The sequence below is a fragment of the Protopterus annectens genome, chromosome 2.part0 (assembly GCF_019279795.1).
Source record: "Protopterus annectens isolate FY-2018-M chromosome 2.part0, PAN1.0, whole genome shotgun sequence".
NCBI lineage: Eukaryota > Metazoa > Chordata > Ceratodontiformes > Protopteridae > Protopterus > Protopterus annectens.
Genome location: NC_056728.1, coordinates 132,020,984 through 132,043,037, shown reverse-complemented (window position 1 = coordinate 132,043,037; position 22,054 = coordinate 132,020,984). Strand labels below are relative to the sequence as shown.

Here is a 22,054-nt window from a genome sequence, read left to right as displayed (position 1 = left end):
AGGACATTATACTGCAGAATGAGGGGTCAATCTCACAAACCTCTCCTAATAAACAGTACAAATGGAGTTTGAACTTTTTGACTAAACTGCTGTCATGACCACCTTCACACTGCCTGTTTAGATTATCTAAAGTTTGACTTTTAGGTGTTTTTTGTTACCTCACTGTCTCATTAAGTTGCAGGCTAAGTACAGATAGATCTATTTGGACTTCCATAACTATTAGATCTCTCTAATTTTGAATCCGGTTTCCTCTCCCAGGCTGTCATGAATGCCAGTCCATTCTCTTCATAGTATTTCATTATTTTTCCATCGATTCAGAAAAAAAGAGCATATTTTGTTCACACTGTGTCTTGCAGTTTTACGTCTTCCATACTGATGAATACTGATAGACAGATAATTTGCTGTGGTGAATAAGCAAACACTGTCCAAATGGATTACCTAGTGTTACTGTTTCCCACTAGAATGCTGATGCTTCTTTAGTCAGTGTGATCACCTTCAAGCTGACTAATTTAGAGTATCTGAAGTTTATCTAGCAGTTGGCACAAATGGCTTATAACTGGGCACTGTTGGTTTATGTGATTTACTCAGAGGCTCACAGTAAACAAATGGAAACTGAAGGAATTAAACTTTGAACTAAAGGAAGTAGCTTGTTAACTGCTTATATCTTTAATCCTCTGCAATAACTGCCAGACAACAAAGGCTTAAGCTTCACAAGAATCTCCAGAGACTGAAGAGAGAGCAGAAGCTGGTGTGGAGAAGCCTCATATGTGGCTCTACTGATTTTATACCAAGGCAGACCTGATGTGGGCACCCTGCCACTGCAGCAAAACTTAAGTAGTTAGGGAAAAAATCTGAAGAGGAAGTAGAAATGGACACCCTGTCTTTAGACTGTAGGGTAAATCCCACAACCTAAGCAAACACAGCAGGTGTTCAATACCTCAAACAAGTTCAACAAAGCAATATTCACTGGCAGAATACAATCCACTGAAGGACTCTCTCAGACTGGCTAACAGTACAGTTAACAAGGTCAGTGCCATAAAGCCCAATGTATGACAGAAAGCGAGTCTGGAATATTCTTGTTCTTTTCTATCCCTTTTCTTCACCAAGACATAACCTGGCTGTAAAATCTTCCACCTAAGCACTCTTGAATTTTAGCAAACACTACTCTCTGTAACACAGCTTTACTGTTTTCTTTATTTGGCTATACAAATATTCTACTTCTCTTCCTGCCCTTACCTCCTTTCAGTGATACTGGATCGTTCTAACAGCTGTAATACTAAGTCTCTGCTTTATCTCTGAGCCTTTTTCAATACCTTATTTTTATCGCAGCTGCAGACCCTGTTCACTTACTTTGCATTTAATCTTTGGAGATAGTTTTATTTGTGGTAGTAGTCCATTCCGAGGGTGGGTGCAACCCACGCCGGACTCTCTCCGCTCCTCTACTCCTCTACCCTATCACCATTCTGACCAGCCCCTCTTTCATTTTATATATATATATATATATATATATATATATATATATATATATATATACTTCATGTAATGCCACCCACACTCCTCATTAACCAATACCTCTATTCAAATAATTAACAACTCCTTCTGCTCCCTCCATATCTCCTCCCTTAACACAAAACATTCCCACTACCAGCTATATCAAAACAACCAACTCTATTCCTAAAATTCAACATGACTCACAAACTAAAACTCTTACCTCTCTTACTCTAACTACACTACTACTCTTGTTAATCCATTTCACTACCCACGAAACCAAATTAAGTACAACTCCACCAACATCTGCAACACTTGCTACACCAAAACATCTCCATCCCTATTAGTAAACAGTATCCTGCATCTAACCAAATTGAAACTTTCCCCCACCAATACCAAACTAAAAATTTTTCACCACCTTCAATATATATCTCTTATAAAAGCACTTCAACCATAAACAATAATACATCACCTCTCAGCTTTAACTCAGTGTGGAGATATCCATCTAAATCCAGGTCCTAAAAACCTGCCAAAAAGCACTCAATCCTCTATAACTCATGATCTATTTCTCATAACAATAAATTCACAAAGCCTTTGTAACAAAATTACAGAATTCCAAGCTTGGCTATCTCACCATTCACCTGACATAGTAGCATTAACAGAAACCTGGCTAAAACCACATATATCTGACAATGAAATCCACCCTCCTGGATACATTATTCGTAATGACAGACTTCACAGAAAGGGTGGTGGTGTAGCCTTAATTTATCAAGAATCCTTAACAATAAGAATCCATCCAAAACCTGTCCCTACCTTCAATAACACTGAGATCCTAATCACATCCCTTCACCTAAATCCTAACAAACAACTCTGTATTGCTGTTATTTACATTCCTCCAGGTTGAAACGTCCCCCGTTTGGAAGATTTCCTATGGTGGACAAACTAAAATATATCTCAAGAAACTATTATTCTAGGTGACACAACTATTAATTGGGAAAACTTATCTTCCAAAACACCTGTTTCCAGTATTAACTTACATAGTTTCACACAGCTTATTAGAACTCCTACTCGGGCTATAAATACCCAAGCAGAATCTATATTAGATTGAATTCTAGTGCCTCACCCCCACTACTACTCCAACACTGGCACCCTCCCAAACACCTTAAGTGACCACCATCCTGTCTTCAGCCATATAACCATATACAGATCCCCATATCTCAATCATAGAGAACTTCTAGGGAACTTTGCCAACTTTGATCAAAACATATTCATCAATATCCTACAAACTCAAAACTGGACCCTAATAAAAACTCTGCCCTTGGATGATGATGTAGATTATTTCAAAAAAGTCTTTCTAAATACTTTAAATAGCCTAGCTCCTATTCGCACCAAACAAACTAAACTTAATGCCCACTGGCTAACAAAACAAACTAATCAACACCTCCTCTCTAGAGTCAGAACCTGGAAAAAATGGCAAAAATGAAGAACTCAAGCAAATGAACAAAATTATAAACAACTTTGCAATAAAGCAAAAAAAAAAAAATGGTTACAGCTGATAAGAAAATATATTTTTCCACACATCTATAAAAATTCTGGAAATCTGTATCTTCCCTGCTTAACCCAGGAACCATTCAAAATCCTTCACCCTCTCCCGACAAAGACCCCAACCAGACTGCAGAAATGTTTAACATCCACTTCACTGATACCATACAAAAACTAGTCAAGGATTCATCTACAAAAAACAACCCTGACACCCAACACACCACACAAATGGACCTCATAGCTACCTCTACATTTGCTATAGTTACCTCTGACAATACCCCATCAACTCCCTCCTTTTTATTTCAACCTGTACTCACATCTCTAATTCTTAAATTAACCAAACTAAAACCTTGCTCATGCTCTGCTAAGTTACCACCTGAATACCTAAAACTTGCAGCCAAAGCAATAGCTTACCCTGTAAGTGCTCTTATTAATCGTGCATCTCTGAATATGTCCCACAACTGTGGAAAAAGTCTATAATAATTCCTGTACACAAAGGTGGCACTACACAAGATCTCTAATTACCAGCCAATCTCCATACTCTTCCCACTATCAAAAATCTTAGAAAAATGGATACAAATCCAAGTAACAAACTCCTCCTAGCTCCCACCCAATAAGGATTCCATCCTGAACATAGCACAATCACAGCTGTACTCTACTTCACTGATACTGTGAATAACGCTCTTGATGCAGGCCTATGAACTTCAGTACTCCCATTAGACCTATCAAAGGCTTTTGAAACAGTATCATACCAAAAGTTATTACAATGATTAAAAAAATTAGGATGATCTCTAAATGTACAAACTTGATGTGAGGCTGCCAGCCCAGCGAGCTGGAATTTTGTAAATAATTCCATGTCATTTGTGAATATTAATATGATCCGTATGCTTGTCTTACAAATGTAAGAAAACTATATGTTATGTGGATATTAAACTACTGGTGCAGAAGTGTGTATTGAACTGTTACTGTATGTTATGTACTGAGCTTCAAGAATGTAGCCACAGTGTACCCTGCTGGAATAGTGCAGAACTGTGTATAAACTATATGCTTGTGCAAATGTGTGTTCTCATAGTAGAAGTTGGAACATACAGAGTTAACTTGTAAACTCAGAAAATAAATGAAGAGTTTTACAATTGTGTTTATCTCAGCAAGAAGACAGGATGTCTTCAGCTAGAAGTTCTTTCTATTGTTTTACGACTTTCAGTTCTAGGAAAACTTCTGAGAGATAAGCATTTTTCACAGAGAAATGTTAAATTCTGTTGGTAACTGGTAGCCTGGGAGCTGAAGACAAGTGACAAATATTGATGTCATCCAGTTGACCCAGCAGTAATGTGTTAGAGAATGTCTGGGCATTCAGTATTTGTCTTTGGACCTGAAAACATCCATCTTCAGCACTTCTCATATGTATTTGCCTTGCTCTGTAAGTAAGATTTAGGTATAGTATTTCTCTTAGAGATAGGAATATAGTAGGATTAGTTTAGATGTTTTCTGTATGTACTGGAGACTGTCCTGCAATGTTGTTTTAAAATATTTCCTGTGATTCTGAACTCTGCTGTGACTGTACTGAGTTATTGAGTATTGTCTTGTTCTTTTATTTATTATGAAATATATTTAAACCTATTAATTGTGGGTGGTTTGTTTAGAGATATTTAAGCTCTTGGAGTATTTGCATATGTATTTGGTGACACTGAATGGGCTACTCCAACAGCATTGGCCTTGGTCACACTTACCATTTGGATAATAGTAACATTACACAGTAAGATTGGTCACCCTTTGGAAAAGGCCATAAAGTAGGTGATAAGGGGTTCTGGTGGCAGTGCTAACTACGTTATGACCTGGGCAGAAAGGGGTACAGCTAGTAAACCTGTGCCAGCCTTTCCCAGGTGTGTGTCTGTGTATAAACCAAATCTCAAAGTATGTGTGTGTGTGTTAGCTCCTTGGGCAGGGACACGAAGTACTGGTTGTACAGAGAGAGTGCTAGGAGGACTTGGCTTGGAACCCTGGATAAGGACTCAACTCTATAGCTGTGCCAGTGAGGAGTCTTATTGGAGATCTGGAGAAAGAGGCAGAAACCAGCCCTAGACTGAATGTGATCTCTGTGTGCTCTTAATTGAAATTATACTTTACTGTGTGTGTACTTGTTATCCTTCCAATGTGCACATGCCTCACTTGTGAGGACTGAGGCTCCTTGATTACTTGGCAAGTGCAGGGGCATCACACTTGTTTCTCTACCTATCTAAATACTAGACAACAATCTGTTAAAATGGCAAAACCAACAATCAGAATATCTAGTCAGTAATAAAAGAGTCCCACAAGAATCCATTTTGGGGCCCCTACTTTTTAACATATTCATTAATGACCTTAATAAAGCCTCCCAACAAAGCACACTGATCCAGTACGCCAACGATTCAACTATCATCTCATCCTCCAACAATTTTTCCAACCTCCAAAAAGTTACACAAGATGCATTCACATCTATTGAAACCTGGCTAAATAACACTCAATTAATGTTGAACCCCCCCAAAAAACTAAACTGTTACTATTTTCAGCAAAACCTCCAACTGCAGAATTCAATTTTTTTTCACATAATACAGAAAATGAACAGGTGAAAACCTCAAAACTTCTAGGAATCACTGTTGATGACAAACTCACTTTTGAGCAACACATTCTCAATGCAATAAAAAAAAAACACTTCAAGCTTGGCAAACTATACCGACATAAACTCTATTTAATTAATCAAACAAAAATAAAACTAGCAAGCACTCTACTTATTCCATCACTCCTCTATGGAAGTCCCATTTTCACAATCCTGTTACTATACGGTAGTAGAATTTGCCTCCAACATGACCAACCGCTCACACCACTGCAAAGCTATTTCAAACTTGTCATGGCTTGAATTCCAGCACTATCTCTATTACTCTCAATTAACTCTCGCCCACAAGCTAATATTAAAAGCCAATAACTGCCCTGCACTCAAAACAATCTTACACACTTGCATCCCTGCCAGAAGCCTCTGGTCTACAAATAAGCAACTTCTAAATACAACTAAACACAACAAAAGACCTGGACAATACCTATATTCATATACAATTGCCAAACTATGGAATGCCCTTCCTTCCCACATTAATCAATTAGACTCCCTAACTGCCTTTAAAACTGCACTAAAAGCCCACTATACAAACAATTCCTCCTGCACCTGTGAAATACAGTGCAAACCTCCATAATTCCACACATCCAGCTACTCATATCCTGCTCTTCTAACCTCTGTTACACTAACTTTCCTCCTGCACCTGTGAATTACAGGGCAAACCTCCATAATATCACATATCCAGCTACTCTTATCCTTCTTCTCAATCCTCTGTCATACTTACTCTTCCCTCTGAATATTGTATTTATAACTATATTCTCTGAATGGAAAAGTATTTTTCTCTGTATCTCCATTGTATGTTAATTCACTTTGCTTCATAAATTCACATCATATCAATGTCTTTATACCATTTTAATGTATATATATTTTTGTATTAATCTGTATAAATTTTTGTATCATCTTTGTACCGTTTGTGGAATAATTGAATGTTGTGGAACTTTTCTCCACTAAAAATGGGTGTCTGACCCAGTGAAATTTTCAGGTCAATAAATAAATAAATATCTATCTGAACAGTTGCCTTGAAATTCTGTGCCCTGCTACATAATTTAAGAACCCTTGGCTCTATTACAAGTCCAGAACTACAACTGAATATGAGATACATTCTAGATGATGGTGACTCCCACTAACTGCAGTAATGGGAAGAACCCAGGCTATGGCCAAAACCAAAAAGGGAAATAGAAGATTCAAGTAAGAACATTTAAAAGGAGGTATGACTGATGCAAGGTTTTAGCTATTAGACTAACATCTTGGTAAATACTGTGGGAACAGAAGAAATGTCAAACAGCAGCATTCTGTAATAAAACTGCTGCCTACTAACAGTAAACTGCATAGCTTCTAGTTACCGATATAAAAATAATTAGCCCTCATTTCAACTTGACACTATCTAAAAGCCATCCAGAAGCATTAGGTACACGACTTGTAATGTGACTAGTCTCTGTCTGCAGTTTACCCAGACCTTACCAGCTTAGATACAACTTAGTTAATATGTGACTGGACAATCTCAGAATATTACAACAGCTGTATGCACTGCATACTAACCACCCCACACTTCTCCGTTACACAACAATGGTCCCATTGCACCCCTGCTTGCCTTACTAAACATTCTTCTTCCATTACAGGAAAATATAGCCCTAGTAAAACTACTGGAGTCAGTGGTTATCTCACTCCATGGCTAATTGCTAACCTCAAACATTTGCAACCGAAAATAATCTCCTGAAGAATTACTAACATATTAATGACTCTGACATCCTGACACACAGAAAGAATACTGTATCGCCAGAAATCCTTGCAAGAATGTAAGAAAGAAATGTGAAGCCAAATTTTAAAAGCAAAGGTGTAGCTCATTTTCTTGAAAACTCCATACTCTTGATAAAAAATGAATTTTGTTACTGGTAAGCACAACTAAATAAAAAAGTAGGCTACTTATTGTGGAGAAGGTTCCCTTATTAGTTCTACAAACCTGGTGCAGTGGCTGGTTATCCCTGGGACCAATAAGTAAAAAGAAAAGGAAAATACTCTATTCAAATGATCCACTGTTGTATTCCTGCAGGTATTTTCCAGACAAACAGCTAACCAGAGTAGAATGTAAACATTTTCAAAATCAAGTAATAAAAATACAAAGCAAACCTTCTTTGAGCTTTAAGTTGCCCAGTTTATTCAAGGTAATGAGCACTTTTATCAGACCATCAGATAAGAAACACTGGAAAAGCCAGAAGTACAAAACACTCAAAGATACACATGATAAAAGCAATGCAGAGTATTATAAAGGATCAGGATTTGTCATGCACTATCGCAAATAATAAATTAAAAATATCAGCACAGGCAGAAAAACTTAAAAGATACATAGATAAATATGAAGGAAAAGTACAAAATAAGCAATCTATTGATGATCCAAAAAAGTTTTATACAGAACGGGCAAACAAGGTAAAAGGAATTGAAACACCACCAAAAAAAAGAAAAAATAGATACATTTTGGAAAAGTATTTATGAAGATTCTGTGGAACATAACCAAGATGCTAAATGGATAGAAGTAAAAGAAAGAATAAGAAGTTTAAAGGTACAGGATACGAAATGGGATGAAGAATCAGCCATAGATATTGAAACAAAGTTAAGAAAAGCCTTTAAGTGGAAGACCCCAGGCTCAGATGCATTACTTAACTTCTGGTTAAAAGTATTAACACCTTTGCATGAATTTTTAGCCATGAGTAAGAACTACTTATATGTACAACCCGAACAGACATCAACCTGGTTAACAGGAAAAGCAATGTTCCTACTTAAGAGTGAACCTGCAAGTTACCCTAATAATTATAGACCAATAACTTGCCTTCCGATGATGCATACACTATACACAGGAATTGATATTGACAGAGTCTACAGTCATTTAGAAGAAAATTCAATCATGGCAATAAAACAAAAAGGTAATAAAAGAAAGTCATATGGAACAAAAGATCATTTGTTGTTAAATAATGTTACAGTGGAGAACTGTAAAAAGGGGAAGAATCTAAGTATGGAATGGATTGACTACAAAAATGCATTTGACAGTATTCCACATTCATGGATAAAAAAAAGTGCTTAAAAATGTATACGATACACCCTACTCTGATCGATTACATTACAGCGACCATGAAACAGTCACAAATCACTTTGCAATTAAGCCATAATATAGGACAAATTAATATTCCAGGTATAAAAATTCAAAGGGGGGATATTCCAGGGTGACTCCCTGTCCCCACTGCTCTTCTGTCTTGTCTTAGCCCATTAAGCTGTCTGCTTAACAGATTAGGTCATGGCTATAATTTGGCTCCCAGAAAGTAAAAAAAGTGTAAAGACTTCTCATCTTGTCTTTGTCGATGATTTAAAACTATATAGCTCATCAGATAAGGAACTGAAAGTACAACTGCCAGCAGTCAAAACTTTTTCAGATGATATAAGAATGTAATTTGGTCTTGATAAATGTGCAAAAGCAACCTTTAAAGCAGGAAAGCTGCAGCACCAAGAACACATCAGTTTTGGATAGGAATGTGATATAAAAAGAACTAGAAGCAAGAGGGAGTGTATAAATATTTGAGAATTAATGAATAATCAACAATAAAACATGAACAAATGCGAATAAAACTCAGTGAGGAATATTTTAGAAGGCTTAAATTAATACTAAAAACAGTGTTGACATCTAGGAACAAAATTCAAGCTACAAACCAAAGTTGCTCTTCTTGTCCTAACTTACAGTTCTGTAGTGATTAACTGGCCACAAAACATGTTGAACAGGTTAGACAGGAAAACAAGGATGCTTCATGCTCATCAAATGATTTATAAAAATCAGTGCATACCAAGACTATATATATCCCATGTTCTGAAGGAGGCATGGGCCTCCTTGAAATTGATTACATGTATAGATCTGCAGTTGTGGGACTGCACACATATCTGCTGACTTCACAAGACCCAAATACAGTGAAAGTTTTGAAACATGAGGAGAATAAATCTAAGATGACTTCCCTGCTTAGCCTAGCAGAAGCATATCGGCATCAAGCGGGAATGGAAATTAAACCAGAAGTAGATAAAAATCAGGCAGCAACTGAATATGCCAAAAAACAAAAGAAAGAGTATAAGGTGAAGGATCAGATGAGAAGGCAGGAAATGTGGAAAATGCATAAATATAGTTGCAAGTATAGAAAACTTCAGGAAGAACCTCATGCTGCTCAGGACTGAATGCAGGAATGGTTAAGGAGAGGCAAATTCAAACCAAAAGATGAAAGGTTAATATTGGTGGCTCAAGACAGTGGGCTACGTACACGTTAGTTTACAAAGTCCATTGAACATGTGGGAGAAAGAGACAAAATGTAGGTTTTGTAAAACAGAACTGGAAACAGTCACACACCTTATTGCTGGTTGTGACATACTAATGGCAGAAGGACGATATACTAAAAGGCATAATAATGTGGCAAGACTGTTGCACTGTGGATTGTGCAAACATTACAATACTGAAATGGCTGAAAAACACTGGATACATGAGCCACAAAACATCACAGAAAATGATGAAGTCTACATCACATGGGTTCACTCATTACCAATAGTTCAAAAGACAGATGCGAGAAAACCAGATATAGTAGTCCATGAAAAGAAGACAAAAGTAGCACTGATCATTGAAATTGCTACACCCAGTGACTACAGTGTCCTGCGTACAGAGACACACAAAGTCATAAAATGTCATCATTTGCAGTCGGAAACAAGGACTATGTGGAAGAAGGATACTCAGGACAGTTCCAGTGGTAGCAGGGGCAACAGGAATTTACAATCATACCTGGATATGTTACCAATACATGTAACTTCATATGAATTGAAGGCGGAGTTATTACTGGGCACATTGCGGGTGCTGAGAAGAGCACTTTCGGCTAACATCAAAGACTGAAACAATACTAATTTCATGAACTTTAATCTTCGTACTTTGACTTAGGAATGGGGTCCACCCCTAGAAACCCTAAAGACTTGGAGAAATTAAAAAGTGAAAAGCCATAAGTGTCTAGGTCTTAAATGGATCCTACTTCTTACTTTGACATCAACTACAAAATCTTTTCCACTTAGTCAGTTAGAGGGGGAAGAACATGATAAGGCATATGTTGCTCTACTCTTTCACACCGCCCTTGGTTTTGGGAGGACCCTACTCTCTTTTTTTTTTTGAACCTACTGTCATTAATTTCTGAAATTCTGTTTGCTGTGCCTTGCTGGGATTGTTTATTCTGTTTCCTATAAAAGGAACTGAAAAGGAAGGAAAATTTCTATTATACGTTAGCATGGAGGGTCAAAATTTTTGGATAACCCCCTGAATTAACTTTCCCCTTTCAACAAATATGTTGCGGGCCTCAGCAGAGGAAGGGACAAATAATACGTTTTTAGCCAGGGGAGCATTCAGAAGCTCAGCCTTGACATCCTCTGGTAAATTCTGAGAATGTAACCAGGCAAATTGTAACAATGACCCATTGACAATTACCAGAGCATTAGTTGTGTCAAAATAGCGTGTTTGGTTAACTGAGACACAAAAAATATAACAAAATTTAGAGATGTTAATCTCTGAAGAAGGAAGGTCAGCAATTAACCTCATTTCGTTAAAGGAAGGGTACAAAAACTTAGATGTGAGCCTGACAACTCACTATTTTTTAGGCTAAGGTTGAAGAAGATTCCCAAGCTTATCAAATGCATTCCCATCTTGTCAAAAGAAAAAGGATTAGCTGTCAGGAGGAGTTTGGCAGAAGATGGCTTTGTCAGAGAAATCACTGCAGGGTTAGTTCTAGAGTTTAAAAAAAAGAAATTTGTAGGAATGAGGAGACATATAATTTATCAGTCTGTTCTGGGACAGGTGGCTGACTCTCAGGCAAACTGCTGGCTGCAAGGGAAGCATCCACTAATGCTGGTAAAACAGAAGGAACGGCTGCAAGCTGGGGAAAAAACAACTATAGCAAATCATATTTTTGCAAGGATTCTGCTCTGATATCCCTCTCCCACATGAAATAATGCTTTCATTCGGACAATTACATCAGAAAAAGACAACTCTTTGGGTGAAGAATCTGAATAAAAACTTTCTTCAGAGTCAGATTCCCCATTCAGTGGAACAGGATCTTCAGAAACAGATTTGATTCCTGTCCCTCAGAATGAGAATTATAATTTGAGAGAGGAAAATCTTTCATATTGTAAACTAAGGGAACCTCGATGTGTAAAGACTAAATGTGTTATATAATTCTTTAGTAAAACCCAGCCAATCCTGCTTGTCTGCCCTAGGTGAACTTTATGCGTCCTTTTCTTGGGAGACAGTAAATAAAGAAAATGACTTTGAAGGAGTCAGGCATGCAAATACTACTCCTCAGTTCCAGGTTTCTTGCCCTCAGCACCTACCTACCTAGTATCTCTAGATCAGCCCTGTATTTGGACCCTCTGCTGGACTTCTATCACTTCCATGCAAAAATCAGTGGTGAAAACCTCTTTTGCTTGTATCTCCACTAAAAGTGGGTTGCAAAAAGGTAGCATCTCTGGTGGTCTAGGGTTAAGATTTGATGACAGTAATCATAGGTTCATAGGTAACTACTAGGCTATTGGCCCTAGGGTGAATATAAGCCTAGCCAAAAAGGTACACTGGCTTTCGCAACCCAAGAAAATTATTTTCCTGTGCCACTGTCGAGCAGAGCCCCAGAGGTGATCCCCACGGTGAATTTCCTATTTCCCACCCAATCATCAAGATTTTTCTTGAAGAGTGCTAATGAGGAGCTTTGTTTGATAGAGATAGGTAGTTTGTTCCACAGCATGGGAAGTCTCTGGGACAGGCATCTATCCCTCCAGCATGTTCTGTTTATTGTGGTGACAAGGCTAAGGTCCCTAGAGCATGTAGCTCAGAGGGATTGGGATTTCTTTGAGTGGAGCATGTCCAACAGCTCTGGGTTTGACATAGCTTTGTATGTTAGGCAGAGATAGTCTCTGAGTAGGCGATATGCGATGGAGTAAAGCAGCAGTTTTTTGAGACGGTCTGCGTAGGGCATCTGTTAGAGGCCAGTAATCCTCTTTGTGAGGTATTTCTGCGGCCTTTCCAGTTATTGTAGATGTCTTGTGATGTACATACCAAAAGGGGCATTGTACTCTATAATGGGTCTAATGAGTGACGAGTAGAGGGGAACAATGATCTTTTTTTCCTGCATGAGAAACCTTTTGTGATGAGGTGTGCCACATAGAAGGATTTCCGGACTACTGTGGCGATGTGATTATCAAAGTAGAGACTACTGTCCTCTTGTGTCCCAAGGTCTCTTATCACACTTTCTGTGTTAAGTAGACTACCAACTATGTGGTAGCTCATGGGTACAGAGTTTTTACCAAAGGGGATGACAATGCACTTTTTGGCATTGAGCTTGAGGCCATAGCTTTGACACCAGGCATCTGTCTCAGTGAGGCCCTTTTGTAGGATGTCCATATCGTTAGGAGTTTCGATTATGGCTCCTAGTTTGCAGTCATCTGTGAACTTTGTCAGCCAAAGACCTTCTGTGTTAGCTTGTACTTCAGAAAAGTAGATGCCAAACAGGAGAGGACCCAGGACTGAACCCTGTGGTACTCCACTTGTCACTGATCTGAAGTCGGATTTGGAGTCTGCTACTTTCACAGCGTGGGTTCTGTCAGTGAGCCAGTTGGCAACCCATCTTGAGACAAAGATTTATACCTAGTTTAGTGAGTTTATCTATAATTCCAGAGTGGGGGATGGTGTCAAAAGCCTTGGCGATATCTAGATAGGCTGTGTGAACCACCTTACCCTCATCTACGTCTTTGGTGACTGCTTCAAAGAAGTCTGTCAGGTTTAGGAGACATGATCTGCCTTTTACAAACACGAAATGGGTGGGGTCTAGAGTTTGGAGATTACCAATGTCTTTGTTTATAAGTTCCATGATGATAAGTTCCATGGCCTTGCAGACCAGGCTCGTTTGGCTAATGGGCAGTAGTTCCCGGGGTCCGTGGTGGCTCCCCCTTTGTGGAGTGGGATAACCGTCGCTGTGCGCCATTCAGTGGGCACAAAGCCTGAGGTGAGGCTAGGATTGAACATGGTGCTTAGGTGGGGTGCCAGTTCATTCTGCAGCTCATGTAGAACGCAGCCTGGGATGTTGTCAGGTCCCATGGATGCCATGTTCTTGGCTTTGGAGAGTGTGGTTTTTACCTGTGCAGCCGTGACTACAGGAACTGTGCATTCTTCCAGTATAGGGATGGGCCCTTTTGGGGGTGAGAGAGATAAAGTTAGCTCTGAACCTATCTGCCAGGATATTGGCAATATCAGTTGGTTTTGTATATTTAGTGCCATTGTGCTGTAACTCAGAGCAGATCTGAGTGTTGCCATTGAGATTCTTGACATAGCTATAGAATGCTTTGTGGTTGTCTTTAGAATCAGTGACGATTTTGTGTTTGTAACTAGCTTTGGAGGATTTTATGAGGGATCTCAGCTTCTTACTGAGGCTGACCAGGGAGTTCCTCCAATCATGGGATTTTACTCTTTTTTGCAACAGTTTCTTTCTTCTGTTGTAGAGTTTGTTTATGGCAGGGGACCACCAGATTGGCTTCCTTGTTTTGGAGGATAGCATCTTGGTTCTGTTAGGGATAGCACGATCCATGCACTCGTGTAAGTGCTTATAAAGTGCATTTGTGTAGGATTCAGCAATCGTACCTCTATTGTCCGTCTGCATGGGTGTCGTGAAGTTTGCCACTTCTGTCTTAAGAAGCGTGAAGTTGGCTTTGGAGAAATTTTTTACAGTGGTTTCCCTAATGGGCAACCAAGTCTCCCCCAGAAATCACATGCACTAGCTTTCTAAATGATATTTTCAAGCTGGAGATCTGTACCATGTAAATGGCTGGAAATAACTGGGAATGGATGCACTGCACATCCCCTTAACCACAGCACAGGGACAGAATTCATGAAGCAGAGATTATACTCTGCATAAATGTGGCTACTTCATATTTTAAAACGGCCACAAAAGAGGTAAATGGAAGGAAACAAATCCCCAAATGCTCTATCCAGTGCATAGGGCCCCCTACAAGAAAGATCACAGCTTTGCATAGTAAACAAAGGTAATCACTATCCTAATTTGCTTTATAAGACCTGTAGAGTGGGCCTGGTCAATTTTATCATGACCATTTGACACAGATAAAGGGAGCATTCAGGAAAAAATAATGTACTATTAACAGATCTCTAGCAAAATAATTTTCTTGCATGGAAATGTGAAAAGGTAGACCATCTCAATAAAATACCCCAAGAACGCTGATTATGGACTGGGCTCAGAATTAAGATATTATGCAAAGCATCAATGTCCACCATCAGTCATTCTACCCTCAACAACTGGTTGCCTAGGACTGCTGCAGTTCTTGAGTCTACTAGCTAAACATTTCTTCGGAATTATTTCCTGTATCACTATACCCACAAAGTCATAATGACCTACAACTTCAGTGGTCGAAGGCTATTAGCCACTACTAGTTAATATCCAAAGAAATCCTCTAGACTTAAGACTGCTGCTAAGAATGGAGAATCAGATTGTGAGATAAGACTAATGCTGTCATTGCATTTCATCATTCTATTAAAATGAAACATTTAATTTCTATCATTTCAAAGTTTCAAAAGCCATTTTGAGATCCAAATAAACATCTTTTTTAGTGAGTATTTACTAGCACTCTAGACACGACTATAAAGTAATATGGAGAATGTACACTTTAGTTTACCATTGTATTCTGACACTGCAGCTCTGCATGTTGTGCTTTATCATGGAGACTGAACGTTCAGCACTATTAAATGTAGAAAACTGAAAAGACTTACCAAATTGAGCACATTTTTCAAAGTCCGTATTAATGTCAGCAGACCAACAACCTGTTAAAAAAAAACACACACATTAAATATTACTTTCACAAGGCTGATACCACAAAAGGCATGGTAGGAAACATCAATAATGACATACAGGAGTTGTTTCAAACACAGCACAAGACAACCACTTGCTGTAAAACTAGGAACAAAAAAAAAAAGGCAAAGCCACACCAGTACGGTAGAAAGAATAAAATGCAAACTTTAATAAATGTAAAATAAAATGTATTAGTTAAGCACTTTCATATGAAAGATAACAGAGGTCATCAGAACAAATTGATACAATAAACAGCCTCTTTTATAACCACTAATTAAACCCTTAGCCAATCAAAACCAAGTTATGTATTTTAAAGGAGAAACGTAATCAAGGTTAGCAATTACACTAATATAAGAACCTAATGTCTTAAATACATAATGTATACAGATTTATAAAAAAATGTATACTATAAAAACATAAATATTAAAACATTAAGTACATTATAAGTTAAAAAAAATTATAAAACTATTATGATACATAAATAGTCCCCAACCATAAACAGCTTCTTAAAAAATAATATTTCATCAAAGCTTAGCCACCAGAATCTTTAACACACTAGAAATAGAAATGTTGTCATTTAACCATGGGAGTCTACCTGCATCTAGTTTGAGATGCCACAATTCTTTATGTTCAACTCTAGTCTGCCAGGGGACTTCCCCTCAAACTGTTAAGCACCTATTCCAACACAAAAAACGGAATTTGCTAGAGGGACAATTTCTAGTGTGTCAATAAAATGCATTAGCTTTGTTCAAATGTGTCACATCATGCATGTGCTCATAGATGCACTTCCTTAAACTTCTCTCTGTTTTGCTTATACAAAAAGTCATACAGGCTTGTGCATGCAACTAAACAGACAACCCTTTTTCTATTGGGATCATAATGTCTGATAGATCTAATAGTTAGATCCCTAGCCTCTAAATAAATTTCATTAGTGTTACTCAAATGTACATTGATTACAAATCCCACACTTAAAAAAAACTAATTTTCTGTTACTTCTTAATGGGTTAATATCTGTGGGGTGGTTCTCGAAGATTTCCTTTAAACTGCTAACCCTTTTCTGTACAAAAACTGGGGTTTCAGGAGCAACTTCTTTCAATTCTGGAATGCGAGTTAAAACCCCCAATATTTGTTTATCATCGTTTCTATATCCTTGGAATGGAAAAGCTTTGTTAAGGGGGTCATCCATTCTATGGTCAAGTAGATGAATGACAAGATCTCCCCCAATAATGGGTAAAAATTTTGTGTTGCAATCATTAATGATTTCAAGTGCCAATTGACTGATCAAATCTAATGGGTAACACCTTTCCACAAACAAATGCTTAAAATCAATTTCCTTAATAAAAAAAATGATGCTCTGAAGTTATTCTGGCTGCTCAAATCATCTGACCCTTTACAATACCATTCTTCTGATAGAAAGGGTACTCACTAAAGTAATGCAGGTAGGAATTTGAAAATGTGTCCTTCTGGAAGACTTTTGAGTGAAAGCTACCACCTTCAACATCCTTATAAAGGGTTAAAGTAAAACTCAGACCAAAACTAGGACCAGAACATAAAAATCCAATAAAAAAAATCACTGCTTAGACAGCCAAAGCCAAAGTACTCTTTAATATAAACAACCTACAACTCTCCATAGTTTAGCGCTTTCATCTTAACCAGACTTCAGAACTGTGGAAAACCAAACTAAAAGGCAAGTTAAAATAGTGAATGAACCTCCCCCACCCCAACCAGCATCAACCAATGAAAGCCAAACTTCAATTAACGCCATAAAGGAGTTTATCTAAAGCTTAAACAACAGAAGTTCTCCTTCTTAGTTCACTATTAACAGAAACACTGGCATTAAGTCTTGGAAAGTTTGAAGCATCAAGTTTCAGTTGCCAACATATTTCTCTCTGCAGAAGCCTACTTTCCCAGTCACCACAGTAAATAGATCTCTGGGCCTGTTCTAATACAAAAAAGGTAAAATTTGAAAATCTCTCACAGGTCAAAGTGTGTCTTGCAACTGCTCTTTTGCAATCAGTTTTCTGAATACTGTACAAGTGCTGACAAATATGCTTAGAAAAGTCATTTTTAGTTTTGCCTATCTAGAAGGCAGAACATGCCTCTCAAGAAGTCATGTATATAACTCTAGATGTCTTACAAGTACAAACATTAGTAATATCAACTTGTCCCAACATTCCCCTTTAGAAACCAGTTTAGATGGTGTTAATGTAAGGGCAAAAGTGGCATGACCCACACGTTCTAGTAACCGGCACTCCTTTGGTCTTACTGCCAGACGTTTCGAGTAACATTTTCATGTTAGATTTGTTTCTATAAGTGAAACCAACACTTTTATCAAACAGTGCCTTAGTGGCATCAACACATTCAAAAATACACCAGTTTCTTCTAATAATTTTCTCTATTTGTTTAACATCAAGAGTGTATTGTATGACCATGTTAGTCAGCAGGTTGAGGGGAATAGTGTCCTTACACTCTCTAACACCCTCAAGTCCATGCAAAATAATTGCTGCAAATTTAGTTTGTATTCCAAGCCAAACCTCGTGACTTACTTGCTTCCAGGAGGTTGCTGGGGTAACCCCTCCCGGTAAACATCCTTGTAACTTTGTTGAACTCTGACAGACAAATATTGCCCTCAGAGGTCAGTCCTGAACCTGAATAGGTTGGCTCTTAACAATGCCTCTTTCTTGGTGTATGGGATGACAGCTAGTATAAAACAGGAAAAAATTACAGTGGGTAGGTTTTCTGTATACAGAGGTAGAAAACTTGCCGCCTGTCCCCTTGCACAACTCTGTCTAAATATGCAATTTTTTGATAGTCATGACAGTTAAGTAAAAGACAGAAAATCAGTGCTTGTTTGCATGGACTCAAAGTACCATAAACTGGTTAACTATACCGTCCCAAATAATCAAAAGATCACCCAAAAATAGATAATATGCATTACAGTATGCATACAGTGGGTTAAGAAATAAAGTTCAATTCCCACCACAACATCACGGTGTTGGCAAATAAAGGGGCACAGGCTGCCCCCATGGCTACACCCCTGTTTTGCTTGTAAAATTCCCCCTCAAACATCAAAAAATTACAACTAAGAATAAGATCCATAAAGTCACCAACAATAGATATTTCTAAGTCAGAAATCTGTCCATATTTACCAACAATCTCGTTGAAGCATTGTAACTCCACCTCATGGGGGATTACCGTGAACAAGCTCTGCACATCACAGCGCAGACCTCTCAACCAATTGGGGACAAATTTCAACAGAATCAGGGACAAGTCCAGGAAAAATCAGGGACACTTTTAAAATATTAGTGTTATTAACTTGAAACATTGACAGAATCAGAGCATATGAATGAATACACATTTTCTGACGTAAAAGAAGTTTATAACTCTTAATAATTGTCATTATTCATTAAGTGTAATTCACCACCTTTCCTTCAAAAGTCACTAGCTTTAGGAGGGATTAAGAGGGACAGAGTTAAAATTTGAGTCAAAATCAGGGACAGCTGAGAGGTATGATCACAGGTAACCATCATACTTTCCTGGGTCAATGTCACTTTTCTCAGTTTGTCCACCAAGTCCCATGAATCTTTTAGAATATGGGGAAGGCCCTTAAGTAAATGTTTTAACTTATTGTCCACATATTTGGCTAAAGATTCGGTAACCAAGCTTCTTGCTGCAACAACAGGATGCAGGGTTGGGGGTTGTAGAGGTCTGAGTGAACCTTGGGGATTCCAAAAATCCTAAGAATCACTGGAAAATCTACTGTTAAAAGCATACAGGCCCTGTGAAATACTGTCGAAAAGCAACAACTCATCAAGTACCACCTTGATACTGCGATACGTGATGTTAATTTCATTAATAGACACCAATGAATATAAGTCATCATTTTGTAAATGTCCAAGGAAACGGCCAACATAGTCCAAGTGGTACATAATCACTTATCCCCCCGGCTGGTTTCATACATCTAATATTTCTTTGTTGTTCATAAACTCATGCAGTAGTTTTCTTTCGTGTGCAGGGAGGTTGTAAAATGTCTGCACTCTACCCACAATAATACCACATATCTCCTTTTCAAATTTCCTCTCAAATAGATTTACCACAGGGTGTAAAATGTAATTCATAGCGCTCTTTCTTTTCAACGTGTAGTGAGTGAGAATAGAACTGTCACCAAATAGCAATTGTAAATTTAATTTTCTGGTAAAAATCTAAGTCTAGAAGTGTGCCGTCCACCTTGGCCCTTGTAGAGGGAATAAAGTTAAACCCCTTAAGAAATAGTTGGTGGTGACCAGGCCCAATTTCAAGATCAGTAAAACTATAAATAAAAAAAAAAATCAAAATAAGATGAAACCTTGACAGTACCTGTATTTGTAGTAGCAGTGTCTATCACCAGTGATTCTCCTAATACTGGTGGTCTGCTTGTTTCCTGTAGGTTGAACCTCCACTGTCCCGATTGTTCCTCTTCCTCCCATTGGGATGAGAGTGAGTCATCTGTCCTGAACTGCTACCTTGTTTCTTCGTTAAACGTTCAGATCTCCTGGGAATGTTCAGGTCTAAAGGTCAGTCTTCCTCTTGCTGTTCCTCACTCTCGTAAAAATAATCCGTTGGCTCTTCTCTTCTTGTGTTACTCGGGGGTGGGGGGTACATTGTCATCTGCTGGTAGTCCAAATTGTCCTGCCTTAGTTTTTTTGTCCTTCCTGTTCTTAACTTGTACCAACTTTTTGTCAGTAGTTGAAAATATATTGTTAAATACCACTCAGTGTTGGTCGAAGAGAAGGAGGCCCTGTCAGCTTTATAATGAGTGATAAAAGTATGAGGTTTTGATCAAGTGGCTGCTGCACAAATGTTATCAATGGGAAGTCTGGCAGAAAAGGCAGGTTTGTGAATTGTATACGAAAGTACACCCTGTTAGATTGGGAGAAAATTAAACTCATTAGCGAATTTATGAGCATTGTACTTGACTACAATTTCATATACTTTGAAGGGGAGTATTATAAACAGAATAAAGGAGTCGCGATGGGTGCAGCCAGTGCACCTATATATGCCAACCTAGTTTTATTAGATTGGGAGAATGAATTTATATTTAACAGTATATGGATGCAACATATCCAAAGTTATTTTCGATTTTTGGATGATGTTTTTATTATTTGGGATGGGAATGCTGAAGGAGTGCAAAGCTTTGTCGATTTGCACACCACCAACACATTTCTCCAATTCATGTATCACACCAGTGCAAAGGAGCTCTCTTATTTAGATACTCTCATTACTCATACTTCCCATGGGTTCAAATCTCAGATTTTTAGAAAGGAGACCTTCAGCAATTCTTATTTATAATACAATAGTTGTCATCCATATTATTTGAAGAAAAATATAGTAAAAGGACAGTGCATTAGGGTGGCCCAGATGACTTCTGATTATACGGATATGGTATGGCAGTTGGAATACATAGGTTCTATGTTTAAAGATAGAGGATACTCCAGTGAGGTGGTGGATGATGTGGTGACATACGTCACAAGTGAATGGGGTAAAAAATACAAACCCTTGTTGGGTCTGGAGACAGACAGTGAAATATCAACGAATCAAGTCAATACTGTTGAAGAATTTAACAGGGCTTGCATTTTACCTTATAATACCAACACTTCTGAAGTTAAAAATATCATTTTGCAGAACTGGAGCATTTTAAAAAGTGATTCTATGATTTATGAGCAGGTAGGGAAACAACCTAAGTTTGTTAATAAGATAGGACAGAATTTGAAAAATAAGTTATATACACGAAATTTATACAATTAGCATAATAGGACAGGAACCATCAAATGTGGGAGATGTCATTATTGTTTTGCCATTTTAGAAGAACCTACTGTACAAGTCAGTAATAAGAACAAGAACAGGTTATACTTCATGAAAGGCAATTGTCAAACTAAGAATGTTATTTATTTTGCCTTATGTGATAATTGTCCTCCATTTTACGTAGGAAAAACTGGTCGACACCTGAGGGATAGGATATACGATCACTTTTATGCACTTAGAAAGGGTGATGTCAACAATGCCCTATAAAGACATATTAGGGATAGCCCATGATGTCATATGTTTAGATTTGCCTTACTGGAGGTATTACATCCCAATCCTAGGGGTGGAAACCTGAAGGCTTTGTTAAGTAAGAGAGAGGTGAAATGGCAAATAACTTTACATGCTACGGTCAAGCCAGGAATCAATGATAATATATCTATTAAACCTGTCCTAGAAGTTATGATATAGGTTGTTTGAATAGGTTGGATTTAAAAAAAAAAAGTTTTTTAAAATATGTTTTTTTTTAATCATAAAGTTTAGTTTTATATATTAGTGGAAAACATATGTGCTGTTTTACTACATATAGGTTCATAGTTGGGATATATGTTTAATGTGTAGGAGGGATTTTCATTTTATTGTATTAACATATTTTAATTTTGTATTATGTTTGAAGAGGAAGTGATGATATTAGAAAGTG

At 37.8% G+C, this 22,054-nt stretch overlaps 1 protein-coding gene across 1 annotated transcript in view; it reads right to left on the bottom strand.

The window, feature by feature from the left end:
- Window positions 1-22,054, bottom strand: part of PGAP1 (post-GPI attachment to proteins inositol deacylase 1) — a 2,682,422-nt gene that overhangs the window by 342,542 nt on the left and 2,317,826 nt on the right. The window contains exon 22 of the mRNA XM_044060619.1: window positions 15,498-15,548. Coding sequence (XP_043916554.1) covers window positions 15,498-15,548 — 51 coding nt within the window. The remainder of the gene's footprint in view (window positions 1-15,497; window positions 15,549-22,054) is intronic.